Source organism: Hippopotamus amphibius, chromosome 16, assembly GCF_030028045.1.
Source record: "Hippopotamus amphibius kiboko isolate mHipAmp2 chromosome 16, mHipAmp2.hap2, whole genome shotgun sequence".
Taxonomy (NCBI): domain Eukaryota; kingdom Metazoa; phylum Chordata; class Mammalia; order Artiodactyla; family Hippopotamidae; genus Hippopotamus; species Hippopotamus amphibius.
The window spans coordinates 52,643,705-52,661,549 of NC_080201.1; the positions used below are offsets into that span (position 1 = coordinate 52,643,705).

Consider the following 17,845-nt stretch of genomic DNA (forward strand, 5'->3'; position numbering starts at 1 on the left):
GGTTGCCCTCCTCTTAGCCTGTTCCATGAACAACCAAGAGGAGGCAGTGAGAGTAATTTAGGGGGATCTAGATTGTTTTACCCACCTACATAAGTGTCCTAGAGACCGCAGGACTAGAAAAGGTGGCTTCTTGGCAGGGTGATGCTGACATTTGAATCAGGCTTACGAAGAGGCAGCCCCAGCCTCGCTGAGGCGAGGGGCGGATCGCCGAGGGATTGTTAGCCAAGATGGCGGTGGCGGCTGCCGCGGCGAGGGTCTGGGGGCTAAGTCGAGGCTTGGGCCAGGCTGGCCTCCTGCTCCTGCGGCGGCCAGGGGCTCGTGAGCTGGCTAGATCAGTGAGTACCTGGGACAGCGGGGAGTTTTCTCCAAGGAGGTATACGGAGGTTTACGCCATCTTCAGAGTGTGGGGTCCCTGTAGGGAGTGGAGGAAGGGTGGGTACAGAAGGGACGAGGCCTGGGAGAACCACTTGGAGAGGACACTCAGAGGAAGAATTTCCACTTTCTTAGGAGAAGAAAAGCCAGGCAGCTCCGTTGTGATCCTGAGGGAAGGAGACAACTTGGAGAGGGCGAGGGAATTTCTTATTATTTGCGGCCCCTCCGCAGGGGAGGCCGCTTGGAGGACACGGGAGGAAGGTGTGACGTTCCCCCTCATAGGTTGGAGAAAACCGCCTTTGCAAAGGGACGGACTTTCTACTTGGTTAAGACACCCCCTTCAAGGAGGAGAAAAGAGAGCTCAGGTTCCCCATCGGGGGCTTTTATGGTGCCTTGTGTTTCTTTGCTCCAATTCTGATTTTAAAATGAATCGTGTGAAAAAGTCGTTTCATCCCGTGCCCCCTGAGAGAATGCCTGGCCAGGGACTTTTGTCGGTTTTGGTTACTGTTCAGAGATGATCAGTAAACATTTGTTGATTTAATGGGGGGGTCGTAGGGAGAGGTCCAGAGAGGCACTTAGCTCACATTTCTTAGAAACGCTTGAGAAATGCCTTGTTTCTTGTCAAAAGAATGAGGTGTGGGGGCACTTAGGAAGGAAATCACTGAAGCAGGTAATTTCTGAAGGGTTGCTGGAGCAAGATGGAGGTGGGAGAGTCCCTGCCTTTGGGCTGTTCTCTGTCGGGGTTTTTTTGTTTTTTTTTGGTTTTTTTTTAGTAGTCAGATCCTCCACAGCTGATCTCCTGTAGAGCCCATTGGTTGGGTCTGTGGGGTGGGGGTGGGGGGTGGGCGGGACTAGGGCAGAAGTAGGAAAAGGTCATTCATGGCTGATTAAATCTGTTTTCTTCCTGGCTCAGTCTCCTTGCTGCCCTTCTCTTTTGCCTCCTCTCCATTTTTTTTTTTTTTTTTTTTGGTTTTTTTTTTTTTGTTTTGTTTTTGGTGGGGTTGGCGGGGGGCAGGGCAGGAGGTCTTAAAGGGTTCCTACATTTTGATCATATATTTTTGGAGTCCCTGTGTTTTTCTCCTCCACTTTGAATTATCTCACTTGTTTTTTCTTAAGATCAAAAAGGAACCTTTTTTTTTTCTTTTTCTTCCTTCCTTCCTTCCTTTCTTTCTTTCTTTCTTTTTTTTTTTTTTTGAGGCGAGGGAACGAGTAGTGCATTTAGTCAAAGATTTTGGGACTGGTCTGGCCAGTAGAACTTTTCGTGATGATGGGAGAGCTCTATATCTGTGTTGTCTAGTACAGTAGCCACTAGCCACACGTGCCTACTCAGCCTTTGAAATGTGGCTAGTGTGATAGTGGAATTGACGTTCTCATTTAATTTTAATGAGTTTAAATAGCTGCAAGTGGTTGGTGGCTGCCATATTGGATAGTGCGATTTTAGCCAGTCAAGGTGGAGTCAGGAGATAGAGTCTTTGGGGAAGGTTGCGAGGTTATTTTGTAGTGGGGGAGGTTGCGAGGTTATTTTGCTGGGGGAGCCTGGGTTGGGAGGAAAGGCCCCTATTCCACCCCCGCCCCCCACTCTACATGCTGTTGCCCTGGAGGCATTTGCTTGATTCTGCCTGTTTCCAGTTTCTAGCAGAAGTTTTAGTGTTCAGGGAGAAGAGGAGGAAGGAAACATGATTGTCAGGGAGTCCTGAGTTGGTTTCTTAGCCACCACCTCAAGAAGCAAGTGTGACCTTGGCCAAGTCACTTCACTTCTCAGAGCTTAGCAAGTGGGGTGACTACAGTGCCTGCTGCCCTGTTGGGAGTCAGGCAGCACCTAGAGCTGGGTCTGTGTGAATTATCAGTAATGTTATTTCTCCGATCCAGCTGTTCAGACAGCCTGTCTGGGACTCTAGTGCTCCAGGCGCCCTGTGCAGCATCGCCAAGCACTCTGGTGCCCACAGTGCATTATGGCATGAAACTGTAGGGGGTTCCTCTCCCTCTTGGCTGGTGTCTTAATGAAGCACTTCATCATTTACAGTGCCAATTCACACCATTATTAAATACTTCCATATTGCAAGGTATGTACTAGTAGTTTTTTTCTATTACAGGGGAGGAAACTGAGGCTCAGAGAGGTGAGGTCTGAACTTGGAGCTCTAGACTCCAAAGCCCAGTCTCTTTCCATAGTACTTGGCTACCAGGAGGAGAAGGGTAGGGCTTCGATTCAGGTCTTGCAACATCCTGCTTAGTCCAGACCTTGTGTGTATCATCAGCCTCTGCCTGGGGCTGGTGGGCAGGTAGGCGGGATGAGCCGACCTCAGCCCACCCAGTGCGCTTCCCTCCCTGCCCTTCAGCCCCACTGGCCATTTTCCCCCTTCCTTGGATGAGCTCTTCCCACACAGAGGGCTTTGTAGGGATATAGTCCTTCAGGTGTCCGCTGACAGTTTACTTCTTCAGAGAAGCTTTCCGGACCCCATCATCAGTCTCAATCTGTAAAACAGGGGCAATAGCAGTACCTCCCTCAGAGAAACATGGTGAGGGTTATAGGAAATAGTTCTTAGGAAGTACTTACCATGTATATCATGAGCTCAGTGAGGGCCCAAGAAATGGGGGCTGCTGTTTTTCTCCAGGGACAGTGAATCTGGTGTGGCCTTGACTGATGCAGGGAAAGGATGCTTCAGCGGCTGGGGGAGCAGAGTGCTGCTAAAGCCTCTGGGCCCCTGAGGCCAGAGCAAGCCCGGGTCTCCATGCTTCCCTGACCTTCCCAACCAGCTCCTCTGGGAAGGGGAGGTTGCTGATGAGGTCACTGACGTCCTAAGCTGGAAGTAAAGCCAGGGCTCAGCTTTGCACTCTTTGAGGGCAGAGTGCCTCAGACTCCAGAGAGAGCAGGCGTAGCTGGCCTTAGCTGTCCTAGCTGCAGAGGACTCGCTGAACTGGCACCATCCACAGAGCCTTCCCCAGCTTCTCTCCAGCTTTCTTGTAGCGGGCAGGCTGCCTGGCTTTGTATGCTGACATCACCACTCATGATCTCCTTGGATTATGGACAAGTCACCTGACCCTGTGAGCCTCAGGGCCACCTGTGTCTTACGGAGGTTTGGTCATGGCACTTGCCTCACCTGGGTGCTGTGCGGGTTCAGTGAGACAGGCGTCGTACAGCAGGTGCCTGGTGTGGTGCTGAGGCACGTGGTTAACCGCTGTGGTTAATGTGCTGCAGCCTCGTGGTCTCCAGGGGGCCAGGGTCTCTCCTCTTGCCTCAGAGCCTTTGTCCTTCCTGAGGACAGAAGTATTCTCTCCCCAGCCTTTGCCTGACTCACCCCTGCTCATCCTGTAGGCCTCGACTTCACTCCCTCTTCTCCAGGGAGCTTTTCCTCCTGCTCCATCTGATGGGCTAGTGAAAGGCTTCCTCCTCGAGCTACAGCAGGTGCTTTCTACCCACCTCACCACCAGCCAGTGAAATAGAAATTCTTATTTCCACAAGGGCACACGGGTTCACGGAGACAGCCTCCAGCCCAAGGTGACATGGCTGGAAAGGGACAGAGCCAGAATTCAAACACAGGCCGCCTAGCTCTCCAGCCCTTATCCTATCCTGCCATGTGTTAACCCCTCTATGATCCTGCCTCTTCCGAGATCACCCCTCCTGATTGTAACTTGTATGTTCAGGGCCTGTCATCCGTCTCTCCCCGTCATCTCCAGCCCGTAGTTCAGGGCCTGACTTAGAGCAAGTATTCAGCGACTGCTTGTTTGACCACAACAGTCATCAAATACACTTATCAGCTACTCAGGTTTATCGAGTATTCGTTACGTGCCAGCCACTGGGCTGAGCACTCTACACGCAGGGGCTCTTTTAACCCTCAGGACCATCCATGAGAAAGATGTTCACACCACCCTCAGTTTACACGTGAGGAACCTGAGGCTTCGGGAGCTGTGGTTACACGCCCAGAGGCAGTGGTCAGCTCGGAGTCCCTGCCCTTAACTGTGACGCTATGGGGAGTGACTTGAGGAGGGGCCACCCCAGTACCTGTGTGGCAGACCTTGGCCTTCCACAGCAGGCCTCTGTGTCTGCATGGTGGGAGCGGATGTGGCTTCAAGGCTTTGTGTAAATCTTTGCAGTTTCTGCCGTCGTAAGCCACCAGGGCAAACCCACCCCCCCACCAAAAAGAAAGAAAAACGGGTGGAGACACATACTTCCTCTGCAGATGTTTTACCAGCCACTCCCATTGTGGAGCATTTCCTCAGGGCCAGGCAGTGTGCTGAGCCCTATGTGAAGTAGCTCATGGGATCAGCACAGTCACCTTGGGGTGGGTACCACCTTCATCTCTACAGGCCTAGGATGAGGGGCTATGGCCAGGGCCCAGCTCCAGGGTACAGAGGGCGTCACGGTGCCTTGATGGTAGCTCTCCAGCCTCTGGAGGCAGACAGTGTTGCCCTGATACCAGGGTTTTTTCTGAGCCCCGTGACCCTGTTCTGGCCCCTGCCGGCCACTGCCCTGCCACCGTAGAGCCCCTCCCCATATGGCGTCTCCCTCAGTCTCTGGAGTGTCCGCTGGGTCCTCGGTCTGGAGTTACAATCCAGTCTGAGATGCAGTCAGTCTTTCTCCCCAACTCCTCTTTTCCGCATCTTCCCAAGGTGCCAGTCAGTTTCCTTTTTCCCATTTCCTGACCTTCCTGGATTTTGGGTCTTTTCCCCTTTTACCAATCTTGGGGCATGTCATATGTCCCATGCTTGTGCTGAACCCTGTGTGTGCCTTACCATAGGAACTTTTTGCAGCAGCCCTCTACAGTCTTTTCTCAGAGAAGGAAACTCAGAGACACGTGTTCTGCAGAGGGCTGTACAGTGAGTGAGCTAAGAAATTGGAACGCAGGTCAGTCTGATTCCAAGCCAGTGAACTCAACCGCTCATTCATCCGTTCGGTCAGTAATTGCCTGTTGAAGTGTGTACTCTGTAAGCCAATGTGGATGTGCGCCTTGCCTCCCTGGAGCTTGCAGTGTGTGTAGGAGACAGACACGAGAGAAACAGATCCTCTAGGCGAATGGAAGGGTCCAGCCGCATGAATGCTCAGAAGAGGGGAGTACGGTCTGGTCTGCAGGAGTGGGCTGCTTGCATGCTGTCGTCAGGCCTGGACCTGCCCTGCTGTTAGGAGTGTACTTTCCTTTATTTCCTCACAACCAAAGACACAGATAAACGCACACATGTTCACATTCCCCTGCTGGAACCTTGGTCTCTTCACCGCAATGAAAGAAAGGAGGGCGGGGAACACACCTGAGCACCCACGTGTGAGTTCTAGCTCACGGCAAACCCAGGCATTCTTTAGCTCCTGTTGGGAGTAAAGCCACAGTTATGGAGCTGAGAGGAACCTGGAGACCAGTGGAAAGGAAAGATGCAGACGTGTGGAAAGTGGGCAAGCAGTGGCAGCTGGGGTTGGGAGCCTGGGTTTGGGGGTCTGGATGTCAGCCCTGCTGAGGTTTGAAGCCCAGGCCTGACTTACTTGTTTTAGCTCTGGGGCCTGGTGCAGGGAGGTTATAATAACTCCCTGAACCTGGGTTTCCTCATCTGAAGGGCAGTAGTAAATACTCTCTACTTTATGGATGTGCTCTGAGGACTCAGTGAGGGTTGTGCACGCGGACCTCAGCCTGGTACCCGGTGAGGGCTTAAGAAGGAGCACTGTTGCAATGCTGAGACCAGTTCGAGGCTCTCTAGCTCAGGGGTTGAGAAGTGGAATTGGTTCCCCTCTAGTGCACACGTAGGCTTCTCTGGGGCTCCCCCCCAGGCCTCCTCTCAGCAGGAGGGGTGTGATGTTTCCCACGGGACCCCTTCCCTGTTCCACAAGGGACACGCCATCCCTCACTTTTTGCCTTTTGCATGTTCTGTTACCCCGGCCTCCAATGCTCTTTCCCCTGACTCCTAGATATCCTTCAGGTTGCGGCTCTCACATCACTTCCTCAGGGAAACCTTACCCTCTTTCCACTCTGCTCTTGCCCCACGGCTTCTCCTGGGAGAATACTCATCACTCTCCTCCCCTTGGCATTGCTTGTTGAGGATCTGTCTTCCCTGATGGGCGGCAGGGACAGGTGTCTTGCCTCTCTTAGGTCCCCAGAACCCAGCATAGGCGCAGGAACGAAGCAGGTGCTCAAATATTTGTTGAATGAGTCAGCCTGGGCTCTTGGACTGGAGTGGAGAGGGCAGTGAAGCATGTGGAGCAGTTTGCCAGGTGATGGGAGAAGAGGCCTTCTAGTGCAGAGACGAGAGCAGAGACGTGGTGCTAGAAATGATGACCAGCATCTTTCTGAGCCTTTGCTATATGCACAAGTACTCTGCTCACCATTTTAGGCATGTGACTTTGTCTAAGCCACACGACATTTCCATGAGGTGTTTTCAGCTTTACAGGTGAGAAAGAAGGGAAATCCCATTCCCATGGTCACGCAGCAAAGGATTTGAACCTAGGCAAGCTGACTCTTAAGGGCTCACAGACGTAAGCTCTAAGCTGGGTGGCCTCCCTTTGGGTAGAGGGGTCAGTGAAGAGCCCATCGGGCTGATGAGGTCGCTGTGCAGGGGTAGCTGTGGAAGATGGGAAGGAGAGGGTAGCTGCAGTCAGCCTGGGGAGGCCTTAAATGCCGGGATGAGGAGTTTGGGCCTCTGATGATAATAGCTACCAGTTCTTGAGCTGCCTGCCACTTTATTAGATCATCTAAGCTTTTTTTTTTTTTAAGGGATGACAAGACACTCACTGAGTAGCTGACCTTTTTTTTTTTTTTTTTAAAGTTTTATTTGTTAAAGTCTAGTATTGCTTCTGTTTTATGTTTTGGTTTTTTGGCCACGAGGCATGTGGGATCTTAGCTCCCCAACCAAGGATCAAACTCGCACTCCCTGCACTGGAAGGGGAAGTCCTAGCCACTAGACTGCTAGGGAAGTCCCAGATCATGTAAGCTTTACAGCAACCCTGTGTGATAGATACTATGATTTTCACCCCAATTTGACAGCCAAGGAACTGAGACACAAAGCAATTGTAGGAACTTGCCCGAGGTCATGCATCGGGAAGGTGGCAGAGCTGGGATTTAGACCCTGTGCATCGGGCCGCAGAGCCCATCACAGCCGTGGTGGCTTAATCACTAGGCTGTACTGCCTGCTGCTGCTGCAGGGTTGAGCCCGTGGAACCTCTGCTGCTCCTGACACGTGTGTGTCTCTCCCCCACCCCCCTGCCCTCTCTCCCCAGCATCCCCAGAGGCAGCAGCAGCAGCACTTCTCGTCACTGGATGACAAGCCGCAGTTCCCAGGGGCCTCAGCGGAGTTTACAGACAAGCTAGAGTTCATCCAGCCCAATGTCATCTCTGGCATCCCTGTCTACCGCGTCATGGACCGGCAGGGCCAGATCATCAACCCCAGCGAGGATCCCCACGTGAGCGGCCACATCCCCCCGACCCCATGTCTCCCATGCCTCCCATGCCCAGGCCCATTGCCCACCTCCTCCTCTCTGGTCCAGCTGGCCCACGTCTGTCTGTGCCTCCATCTGCAGCTGCCGCAGGAGAAGGTGCTCAAGTTCTACCAGAGCATGACGCTGCTCAACACCATGGACCGCATCCTCTACGAGTCCCAGAGGCAGGTGCGTGCGGACGGGCTGGGCCTGGGGCCTGGGGTTACCTGAGGTCCCCCTCCTTGTGTTTGGGCCAAAAGCCAGCTCTCAAGGAAGAGGGAATGGAATGGAGATCCTGGTCTCGAGGTCCTTAGAGTTCTTGGGGTTCTCCTGGGGCTCTGGAGGAAGAGGGTGGGAGGGTCCTGCCCAAGGGCAGAAGAATGGACCTGATCATGAAAGCCTGCTGTGTGCTGGGCTGGGAGAGGGCTGGCAGGAGGAGACTGGACTCCCCTTCATCTCAGGCGCTCACAGTCCTGAGAAACAGGGTGAGCCTTGGTGCTTGCTGGAGTGCCTGTGTCCAGTGTCCTGTGGTGGGACACTCAGCAGTGTTAGGGTCAGTGGACAGAGACCCAGTCAAAGCAGTGTCGGCAAGGAGGGAATTTGTTGACTCAACTAACTGCAAATCTGCAAGGTCCTCTTTCAGGCACAGCTGGACCCAGGAGGCTCAAAAGATGTTATCGGACCCATTCCTCTCTCCAGGTGTCTTTTCTACTCTCCTTTGCCTGGGCTTCCTTCATTCTGAAGCTGAGGTGGTTGCTGGAAGCTCCAGGCTCACAGAGAAAGGGTTCAGGGTATGGGCTCTGGAGCAAGACTGCAATCGGAGTTCACATTCTGTCACTGTCTAGCTTTGTGGCCCTGGAAAAGTGGCTTAACCTCTCAGTGCTTCGGTTTTCTTATCTCTAGCTACTTTATGGGGTTGCTGTGAGGACTGATGGTGGCATATGTAATGGCCTTAGGGGCAGTGAAACTGGCATTTGTCATGGATACCAGCCTTGCAATATTATCCTTTCTACTTAGCAGTGGGATGAGAATGTCTGGTCCCTGATGTTCCAGCACAAGGCCCAGGGCTGGTGCTCACTGACCAGGCTTTGGACACAGACGCCTCCTTGAACCAGCCCATGTGATTGACTGGCCAGGCGGGGGCTGTGTGCACATCCTCAGGAACCAGGGGAGCAGAGGCCTGGAGTCCGTCCCTCCCAGGCTGCAGAGACTGAGAGCAGGAGCCTGGGGTTCCTGTTAGAAAAGTGGGAAGAATGCTGGGCAGGTGGGCCCTCAGCTTGCACCATACCTGCTGGGTCAGGAGTGGGGGTAGGTTTGGGAATCTGCACTTGTATCAGGCCCCCAGGTGACCCCACTGTGGACTGGAGCGTGAGGCTCACTGAGGACAGTTCTAAGCAGATTCAGGCAGGCAGCCAGCTCCCTGGTTCTCTCGCTCACGGGAGCGCTATGTGTGGGTTCTCCGCTCTGCCCAGAAACTTCCCTTGGCTCCTACCGTCTACAGGATCAATCTGACCCTTCCTGTCCACCCTAGCCTCCAGGGCCCCTCATAAACCAAGTGGCTGCTGGAGCCCCCTCCATCACGTCTCATTCCAGGCAGGAAGTACAAGGAAGATGGAAGGTCAGACATGGCACTGCCCAGCTATCTCCCAACACCCACATTTATAGGACTTTCCAGGTAGTCCCACCAAATTACATCACACGTTTCGTTCGTCACCGCCAGCTATAAGGGAGACTGAGAATGTAGTCTTTTAGTCTAGGCAGTTGCTGCCTGCTGTGGAATGAGATCTGTTAGCAAAGAGGAAGAGGGGTTGGATACTGGGGAGGCAACTAGTGACCTCTGCCACTAGCCCAGGTCCTGTTTCTTCAGGGCACCCCCCCCGCCAGGCTCCCCCCCCCCAGGCTCCTCCCCTGCCAACTTTGACAGCCCTGCCAGGCCCTCAGCTCGCAGCATCTGCCCACTCACTTGGCACTGGGAGGTCAGTTAACTTTTTTTTTTTTTTTTGGCACACTGGCTTAGTTGCTCTGCAGCATGTGGGATCTTCCTGGCGCTGGGATCGAACCCGTGACCTCTGCATTGTCAGGCGGATTCTTAACCACTGCGCCACCTAGGAAGCCCTCAATTAACTTTTAATTGGCTCCTCACTTGGAAGAAAGTGTTATTCACATTCATCTGGTTCCCCCACTGCGACAGGAGGCCAGGCCTGGAACACAGGAGGCTTGGGCACAGGGGGTCCTGCAGGTGGCAACCCAGTTGGCTCCATTTTACCTTACATGCAGTCCTGCTTACCTCCATCTCTGTGCCAGGGTCCCTGGATCTCCAGCCAGACTTGGATCCAAGCAGCCTCAGGCTTTCTTGGTTTCTCACCCTGGGTATCCCTTACCAAATTCAGCCTGTCCAGACTTGACCTCAGCACCATCCTCCCACACCGGCTCCTCTTCCTCCCTTAAGCCATTCTCAGTGATGGGTGCCACTGTCCATCCATTTGCCCTAACTGGAGACCTCCTGGTATCCCCGTCCGCTCCTGCCCCCTCGTTACCACTTCCCCCTCTCATTCCTTCTGTCCTTAGGTATTTAGTGAGAAAACCATTCTGCTGCTCAGCACCACCATCAGGAACCCAGACTTCCTTTCTGCTTCACTGTTGTGGGCGTCTTGGCTTTTGTCCTGTGCTTGTTGCCTCATGTTCACAAGATGGCTGCCACAGGCCCAGGCTTCACAGCTATGTGCAAAGCAGGGGGGGAGGGTTGGCAGCAGCTGCAGTGATCTCTTTTATTAAGAAAGCAAAAGGAGACTTCCACTTAATTCTCTGGCTAGAACTGTGTCCCGTGGCCACTTCTGACTATAAGGAAGGCTGGGAACCTATTTTTCCAGGCTCTGGGATTGGGGGGCTCAGGAGAAGGGAGTTGCCCTGGGCACCAGCGTAGCCAGCCAACAGGGGCTGCCACTCCCTGCGCCGCTCACTCTGCTTCTCAAGACTCAGCCATCCTCTGCCTCCCGTTACCACCAGGCCAGTCGGCGCCCCTCCTGCTTGGCACATGGCACTCAGTCCTGCCTCCTCCATCTGTTCCCACGTGGTAGCCTGAGAGACATTTCTAAAACATCCCTCTCCTGAGAACCGTTGGCGGGTTACCACTGTCCTAGGGGTAAATTCCAGATGTGTCATTCCCTGCACTACCTGGGCACTGCCTCTCTCTCCCACCTCGTCTTTCCCCACCCCTCCCCCTTTATGCCTAAGCCCTTCTGACCTCATGGCCTTTCTTGTTCTCTCTGCCTGGAAACCTCCACCCTCCCCACCTTGCTTGGCGTAGGCATTGCTCCTTCATGCCCCTCCATGGTGGGGTGGGTACCCCTTCAGCTCCCATCACGCAGCCTCATCACCCTGGTTCTAACCAACCTGGCAGTTCCTCCGTGAAGGCAGGAACGCCAGCGTGGCCTGTCCTTCAGGAAGCATCTGTTGAATCACAGAGTAATTGGAAGTTGGTCAGTATTTGGGTGTTTCTCTGTCGTTGCCCACTCTAACTGAACCCGGGCCTCTGGGCCCTCCTCCGCTCCCAGGGCCGGATATCCTTCTACATGACCAACTATGGCGAGGAGGGGACACACGTGGGAAGTGCAGCAGCCCTGGACAGTACGGACCTCGTGTTTGGCCAGTACCGAGAGGCAGGTATGTCTGCCCCCGGCCCGGCCCTGTGGTCCCCGTTGATGCGGGTCAGGCCCAGTCCCTCCTGCTGTGCAGGCGAGGCCCACACTAGTTGTGCTTTCCCGGGAGCTGCGTGATGCCAGGGAGGCCTGAGGGCGCTTCCCCTCCGTGGAGGCCTGGCGGTATTGTAGTTAACAGCCGGTGCTCCTAACCATTCCATGCCCTGCTGGTGACCAGTTGTTAGATTTTGGGCAAGTCCCTTCCATGCTCTGAGCCTCAGTTTTCTCATCTTTGAAATAGAGATTGTGGTGGGATGGCAACCCCTGCATTGTGGGGCCGCCGGGAGCCTGTAGTGAGGTCAGGCCAAGCTGGCCTCTCTCCAGGTGCTGTTATCCTTCACGCAGCAGAAGCAGATGGGCGGGCGTGTTCCAGCCTGGGAGCGGCTAACTTCTAAGTGAATGAGGAAGAGGATGGAAGGATCAGGGACTAGGAATGAAGAAAGTGGATGAGTGTTAAGGAGAGACTGGGGGTGAAGGAGCTGAGGGTGGGGGTTCTAGAGCAGTTGTTAGTGTGGGGGCCCAGCAGGTGAGCCAGATCTGACCCTTCCTCTTAGGAGCTGCACCATCTTGGGCAGGTTGCTTAACTGCTCCTTGCCTCAGTTTCCTCATCTACAGTGGGAGAGGGTGGACCCTCCCTAGATGGTTGTTGAGGGGTTTTACAGGGCAGATGACACACAACCCTCAGCACAGGGCCTGGTGCGGGGTAAGCACTCAGAGTAGGAGGCGATGTTGTGACCAGGGCCTCTCACCCAGGGACAGCTCTTCGGCAGGGTGGTATGGACTGGCCAGGCTGGTGTCCAGAGCCCTCCCTGGACCAGCACAGCATTCAGTCTGTTCTCAGACTATCTGCTCTCTCAGCTGCACCAGACCCCCTCCCCCACAGGCTTCAGGGGCACAGACGCCCTGTGATACTGTCTGTGGTTCATCATCATTAGGTTTCCTTGGGTGCTGGGCCACCAGCCAGGCCCCTGCCAGGTTTGCTAGGTGCTTCCCACTGTTTCCGCTCAGTGGATCTCCCTGGGGAGGGCTCCAAGCAGGGCCCAGAGTGAGGGTCCTGGAATCACAGGCGGCACCTGGGCTCTGCCCATGGGGGCTGTTTGGGCCTTGGCCGCCTCTGCAGGAGTGAGTCTTCCTGCACTGAGGGTCGTGGAAGGCCCTGCATCTGGGCAGCTGTGCAAGGTGCCCATGCGGGGCAAGGAGGGAAGGCAGGCCCTGCTTGCCCCCGTCCTGACCGGGTGGCTACTCGCCTGTGTGACTCTGTGTCTCCCATCTGTCAAGTGGAGAGAACAAGGGCACTGAGAATGGTAGCGCTCACTGAGCTGTCCTCAGTGCTGGAAGCCCTGGAGCCTGCTCCTGCCCGCCTCCCACTGGGGCAGCTGCAAGGAAGCCCCGCCAGCCGTGTGAGCCAGGTGGTGCGAAGCCCGGGTCAGTGAGGCACGGCCTTGTGGCGCCTTTGGTGATGAGGTGGGCATCCACTGGGGATTTTGTTTGAAGAAAGGATGTTACTGCCATGAACAGGTTTGAATATTTCCTCTCTAGTCCAGAAGTCATGAGCACGGCCCACACTTTTATTTGGTTCATATAATGATTTTTTTAAGTAGATGAGTTAGTGGAAGCGCTTAAAAATCAGGTAGCTTCCCCTCCCCCGAACACCCCCCCCAAAAAAAAAAAAAAAAGAAAAAGAAAGAAAGAAAAACAAGCTGGGTTTCTCCTTCTTTTGAAAAACTGGACCATCTGGCCTCCCTGGGCAGAGTTCAGTTGGTCTGAACAGCAGCCTCCTGCTTGAACCAGGCCTGTGCTTTCTGCTCTACCCACCTGCTTCTTGCACCCACCTGTCCCTATAAGCATCTGAAGGCGCCTTCCCTACTCCAGTCCGGCTCCTTTGCTTTACAGTCGGGAGCAGGCCCGGGACAGGAAGGGCCTGGCCCGGAGGGCACTTACAGTGTTGGCCTGCCCCCCACACCACCTGCCGCAGTAACCCTGCCTTCTCCCGCACCAGGTGTGCTCATGTACCGGGACTACCCCCTGGAGCTGTTCATGGCCCAGTGCTATGGCAACGTGAGCGACCTGAGCAAGGGGCGCCAGATGCCCGTCCACTATGGCTGCAAGGAGCGCCACTTCGTCACCATCTCCTCTCCACTGGCCACGCAAATCCCTCAGGGTGAGGACGCGCACCCCGGGCCCAGCACACACAGTCTGACGTCATTGCCCGGCTCAGGCCCTAGCCACCTCCATTCCTCCCGGGGGCTTCCTGGTGGGCGCCACCGTCCTAGCGCTTGTCCGGGCTCTAGACTTAAAGACCCCTCTTCTCTGGGACTCTCATAGGAGTGCTCTGGTGGTGTCCTTGCGCTGTTCAGCAGGCTTGAGCAGGCGCAATCACATGCTCAGTTTCCCACTCTTGTGCCCACCCTGTGTCCATTCACCAGCACAGCCAGCTGCATGGGACTGGGCGTGGGCCAGGTTCCTCGATGAAGGTCGCCCAGCAGGTAGTAGGAAGGGTAGGCACAAATCGTGGACCATGTGGCTCCAGAGCCTGTGTTCTTGATCCCAGCCCTGCTCTGCCTCTGTCCTCAGAGTGACTCCCCTAAAGCTTACTCCGGAAGCCCACAATGCTTAGCACATATGGTGTGGTTTATATTAAAGGTTACTGCTTGTGGAGCAGAGACGACAGGGTCCAGGCCCGTGGCCACACAGTGCAAAGACAAGGGTGCGGACCTTCCCCCTACCCTGCCCTCTAGAGCCTGCCCTTGATAGAGGGTCAGTCTGCTCCAGGGCAGACACATGAGCTGATGTGTGCAGGGCTTCGCAGAGTGCCTGCCGTGTTGGAGGGCCCTGGGCACGTTCGTCCCTGGTGTGTGCTCTTTGGGAACAGGGCTGTTTGTGTCTGAGGTGGAAGGTGGACAGGGCAGGTTTCTGGGAGGAGGTAGCATTCTCCCTGATTTCCATTTCATAGGCTTTCCATAAGGTGGGGCCTAGCCCTCATCTTCCATTTCGGTGACCAGTTAAGTCACTCAGTTGGCAAACGTACGGAGTCCATGCTGTGTGCTGGGTGCCAGTCTAGGTACAGTGGAAACATCAGCCCTCCTGGTGCTGACACTGGTGGGAGAGACGGACCATAAACAGGATGAAGTAATACATGGAGTGTGATAAGACCTGCAGGGAAGAATAAAGCTGAGAGGGAGTGGCATGTGATGGGGGAAGGTGGGGACAGGTGTCACCAGGTGACAGTACAGACCAGAAGGAGGTGAGAGAGGGAGCCACGCGGGATCTTGAGGGGATCTTGAGGCGGGTGCCTGCTCGGTGATGTCTTTGAGGTGCAGGGAGGAGCCTGTGGGGAAGATGTGGAGGGAGGGGTGCAGATAGGTGGGGTCTCGGGCTGTTGACTTTTGAAGACACTTTGACCCAGAGTGGACCTGAGCTGGGGGAGGAGAAGTCCGCTGCAGAACAACTGGCCTGGTTCACATTTTAACCTAGCCCTTGGCTTCTGCCCTGAGGGTAGTAACTGGTTGGTTGGGAGGAGCGGGGGTGGGGGGGGGGTGGCGGGGCGGCTGGTGAGGCTGCTCTGGAACTCAGGCCGCAGGCAAGAGGTGGTGGGGAGGGGATGGGGAGAGGTGGGGCTGGGTTCCCCAGGGAGAGGTGAAGGAGGTGGTGCTGGAAGGGCTCAGATTCTGGCTCCAGTTTGAAGGTGGACCGGGCATGGGGAGTGACAGAAAGGAGTCAAAGATGCTGAAGTTTGTGGCCTGAGCGCTTGGAAAGATGGAGCCGCCGTCAGCTGCGGGGAGGAGACTCTGGGTGGGGCAGCTCCTGGGTGGCGGTGGGGGCGGCGCTCAGGTGTTTTCTCTCTGCTCGGAGCCTGGCGACAGCCAACCTGAGCGATGGGGCCCTGGGTTAGTGTGTGGGGTGTGAACGCGAGTGAGACGTGCATGTCTCTGCTCCTGCAGCGGTGGGGGCGGCCTACTCGGCCAAGCGGGCCAACGCCAACAGGGTCGTCATCTGTTACTTCGGAGAGGGGGCAGCCAGTGAGGGGGATGCCCACGCTGGCTTCAACTTCGCCGCCACCCTTGAGTGCCCCATCATCTTCTTCTGCCGGAACAATGGCTATGCCGTCTCCACGCCCACCTCTGAGCAGTACCGCGGGGATGGCATCGGTATGGCCCTGCCTCGCGCCCTTTCGGCCCCTCCCCACTCTTCTCTCCTTCCTCGCCTCTCTTCCTACTCCCTGCTCATGTCTCCCCTGAGCCTTGGGGCCTGAGCTACCCCTCTGTCCCCACAGCGGCTCGAGGCCCTGGATATGGCATCCTGTCCATCCGTGTGGATGGCAATGACGTGTTTGCCGTGTACAACGCCACCAAGGAGGCCCGGCGGCGGGCTGTGGCGGAGAACCAGCCCTTCCTCATCGAGGCCATGACTTACAGGTGCCTGCTGCCCCCCATCAGCCCCCAGCCTTGACAGCTGCCGTCCTCAGCGTCTCTGCCATGTTGGTTGCTGACCCCACGGTACAGCCCCATCGCCCCGCACCGTGTCGTCCCTTCTGGCCTTCATTCCACTTCCGCCTTCTCCCCGGGTCCAGCCCTCCCTACCTGACCTCCACCTGAGGGCCCCAGCCTGACTCGGGGCCCTGCTGCCCCTGTAGGATCGGGCACCACAGCACCAGCGACGACAGCTCGGCGTACCGCTCGGTGGACGAGGTCAGTTACTGGGACAAGCAGGACCACCCCATCTCCCGGCTGAGGCACTACCTGCAGAGCCGCGGCTGGTGGGACGATGAGCAGGAGAAGGCCTGGAGGAAGCAGTCCCGCAAGAAGGTGAGGGAGGGCCGCCCTCTGTTGGCAACCACCCCGGGGCCGTGTTCCAGGACAGTGTGTCTCAGAGAACCCCGGAAGGATGGGGAGGCTGGGGGCTGGGGGCCATTGAACTGGAGTCTCGGGGATAACCCTGGTAATGTCTCTGATGTCATGACGCCGGGACACGTGCACTTGGCCGCGTTCTGCCCTCAGCTCCTTTATCTCTGAAGCGGGATACTGGGGTACTCGCCTCAGAAGCTTGCCTGAGGGTTCGCACTTAATCCAGATGCAGTGTAACTGTCCGCCAGCTTCCGTGCGCTGCCTCCTCAGCCCTGGTCATCCGGCACCAGAGGCAGTGCGGCCCAGTGGTGTTGGGGAGCACGTGCTTCCTGGCTCTGCCTTTGACCACGTGATCACGAGCACATCGCTTTTCTTCTCTGTGCCTCGGTTTCCTCACCTCTGAGCTGCCTGCTTAGGGCTGCTGAGAGGCTGAATCGATTCCATACTTTTAGTATAGTGCCTGGTTCCGCTAAGGGTGGAGAGACTGGGATTTGGGATGTTAACTGTCACCACTGTTATGATGATTCTTTCCACTGAGGCTCAGGGGGCTTAACCCCTCGCCGAGGTCCCACAGGTGGGAAGCAGGTTCCTGGGTGAGAGGTCGGCTGCCTGCCCACTGCCCCTTGTCCCCCAGGTGATGGAGGCCTTTGAGCAGGCCGAGCGGAAGCTGAAGCCCAACCCTAGCCTCATCTTCTCGGATGTGTATCAGGAGATGCCTGCCCAGCTCCGCAAGCAGCAGGAGTCTCTGGCCCGTCACCTCCAGACCTATGGCGAACACTACCCCCTGGATCACTTCGAGAAGTGAGGCCACTCACTCCACCCCCACCCACCTCAACTGCCTCAAGAGGCAGCCCCACTCTGAGGGGCAGAGGGGGCTGGCAGGATGCTACCCCCGTTCCCGGACAGCTCCCTCCAGCACACTCAGGGGCCAGGGCAGTACTTGGGGCGGCTCCTGCTCCTCTAAGTTGTTACATTGGTGGGGCCTCGAAGGGTCAGCCCCTTCTTCACCTTTAGTTAGTTACAGGGTCTTCTCCCAGGGGCCGGGCGAGGGTGCCTCCAGGACTGCAAGCCCCTCAGGGCTGGGGGTGGATGTGACAGGTCAGCCTGTGGAACTTACTCAGAGGGAGAGGTGGTCGGCAGGTAGTGAATAAACTGTGTCTCTGCATCTGGCTCCATGCCACCTCTGGTTTCTGTTTCCTGGAGTTTGGGAAGTGGGAGGAGAGGCCAGCATGACTGGTTTGCGACACCCCTGCTTCTCCACTTGAGATAAGTAAGGCCAAGGCTGTTGAGCTGTATTCTTCCTCCAGAAACTTTTGCAAACTGGAGGGTCAGCTTCAGCAAACAGGCTGTGGGTGGGGTTCCTCCGGAGATGGCCTCCTGTCTCCCATAGAACGGGTCAAAGCTGGTGTTCAGCAAGGTGACCAGGAGGCCATCGGAGCTGGCCTTGCCCAGTAAGGGTGGGGAGAGTGTCTGGTGTGAAGGCCAGCATGCAGCCGAGCTTTGTAGACCACCCCAGGGCCCGTGGATAGAGACGATTCCAG

The 17,845-nt window shown here is 55.9% G+C and overlaps 1 protein-coding gene across 2 annotated transcripts; it reads left to right on the top strand.

The window, feature by feature from the left end:
• Window positions 1–185: 185 nt before the first annotated feature.
• BCKDHA (branched chain keto acid dehydrogenase E1 subunit alpha) lies at window positions 186–17,484 on the top strand. Of its 2 annotated transcripts, XM_057711204.1 has the most exons (9): window positions 186–335; window positions 7,565–7,747; window positions 7,865–7,951; window positions 11,317–11,425; window positions 13,460–13,621; window positions 15,402–15,608; window positions 15,734–15,875; window positions 16,094–16,265; window positions 16,939–17,484. In XM_057711204.1, exons 1-9 carry the CDS (start codon window positions 228–230, stop codon window positions 17,107–17,109), a joined length of 1,341 nt encoding a protein of 446 aa, XP_057567187.1. In that variant the 5' UTR covers window positions 186–227; the 3' UTR covers window positions 17,110–17,484. The 2 variants fall into 2 exon arrangements, with proteins under 2 accessions (XP_057567187.1, XP_057567188.1); XM_057711205.1 differs by lacking the exon at window positions 15,402–15,608.
• The last annotated feature ends 361 nt before the right edge of the window (window positions 17,485–17,845 follow it).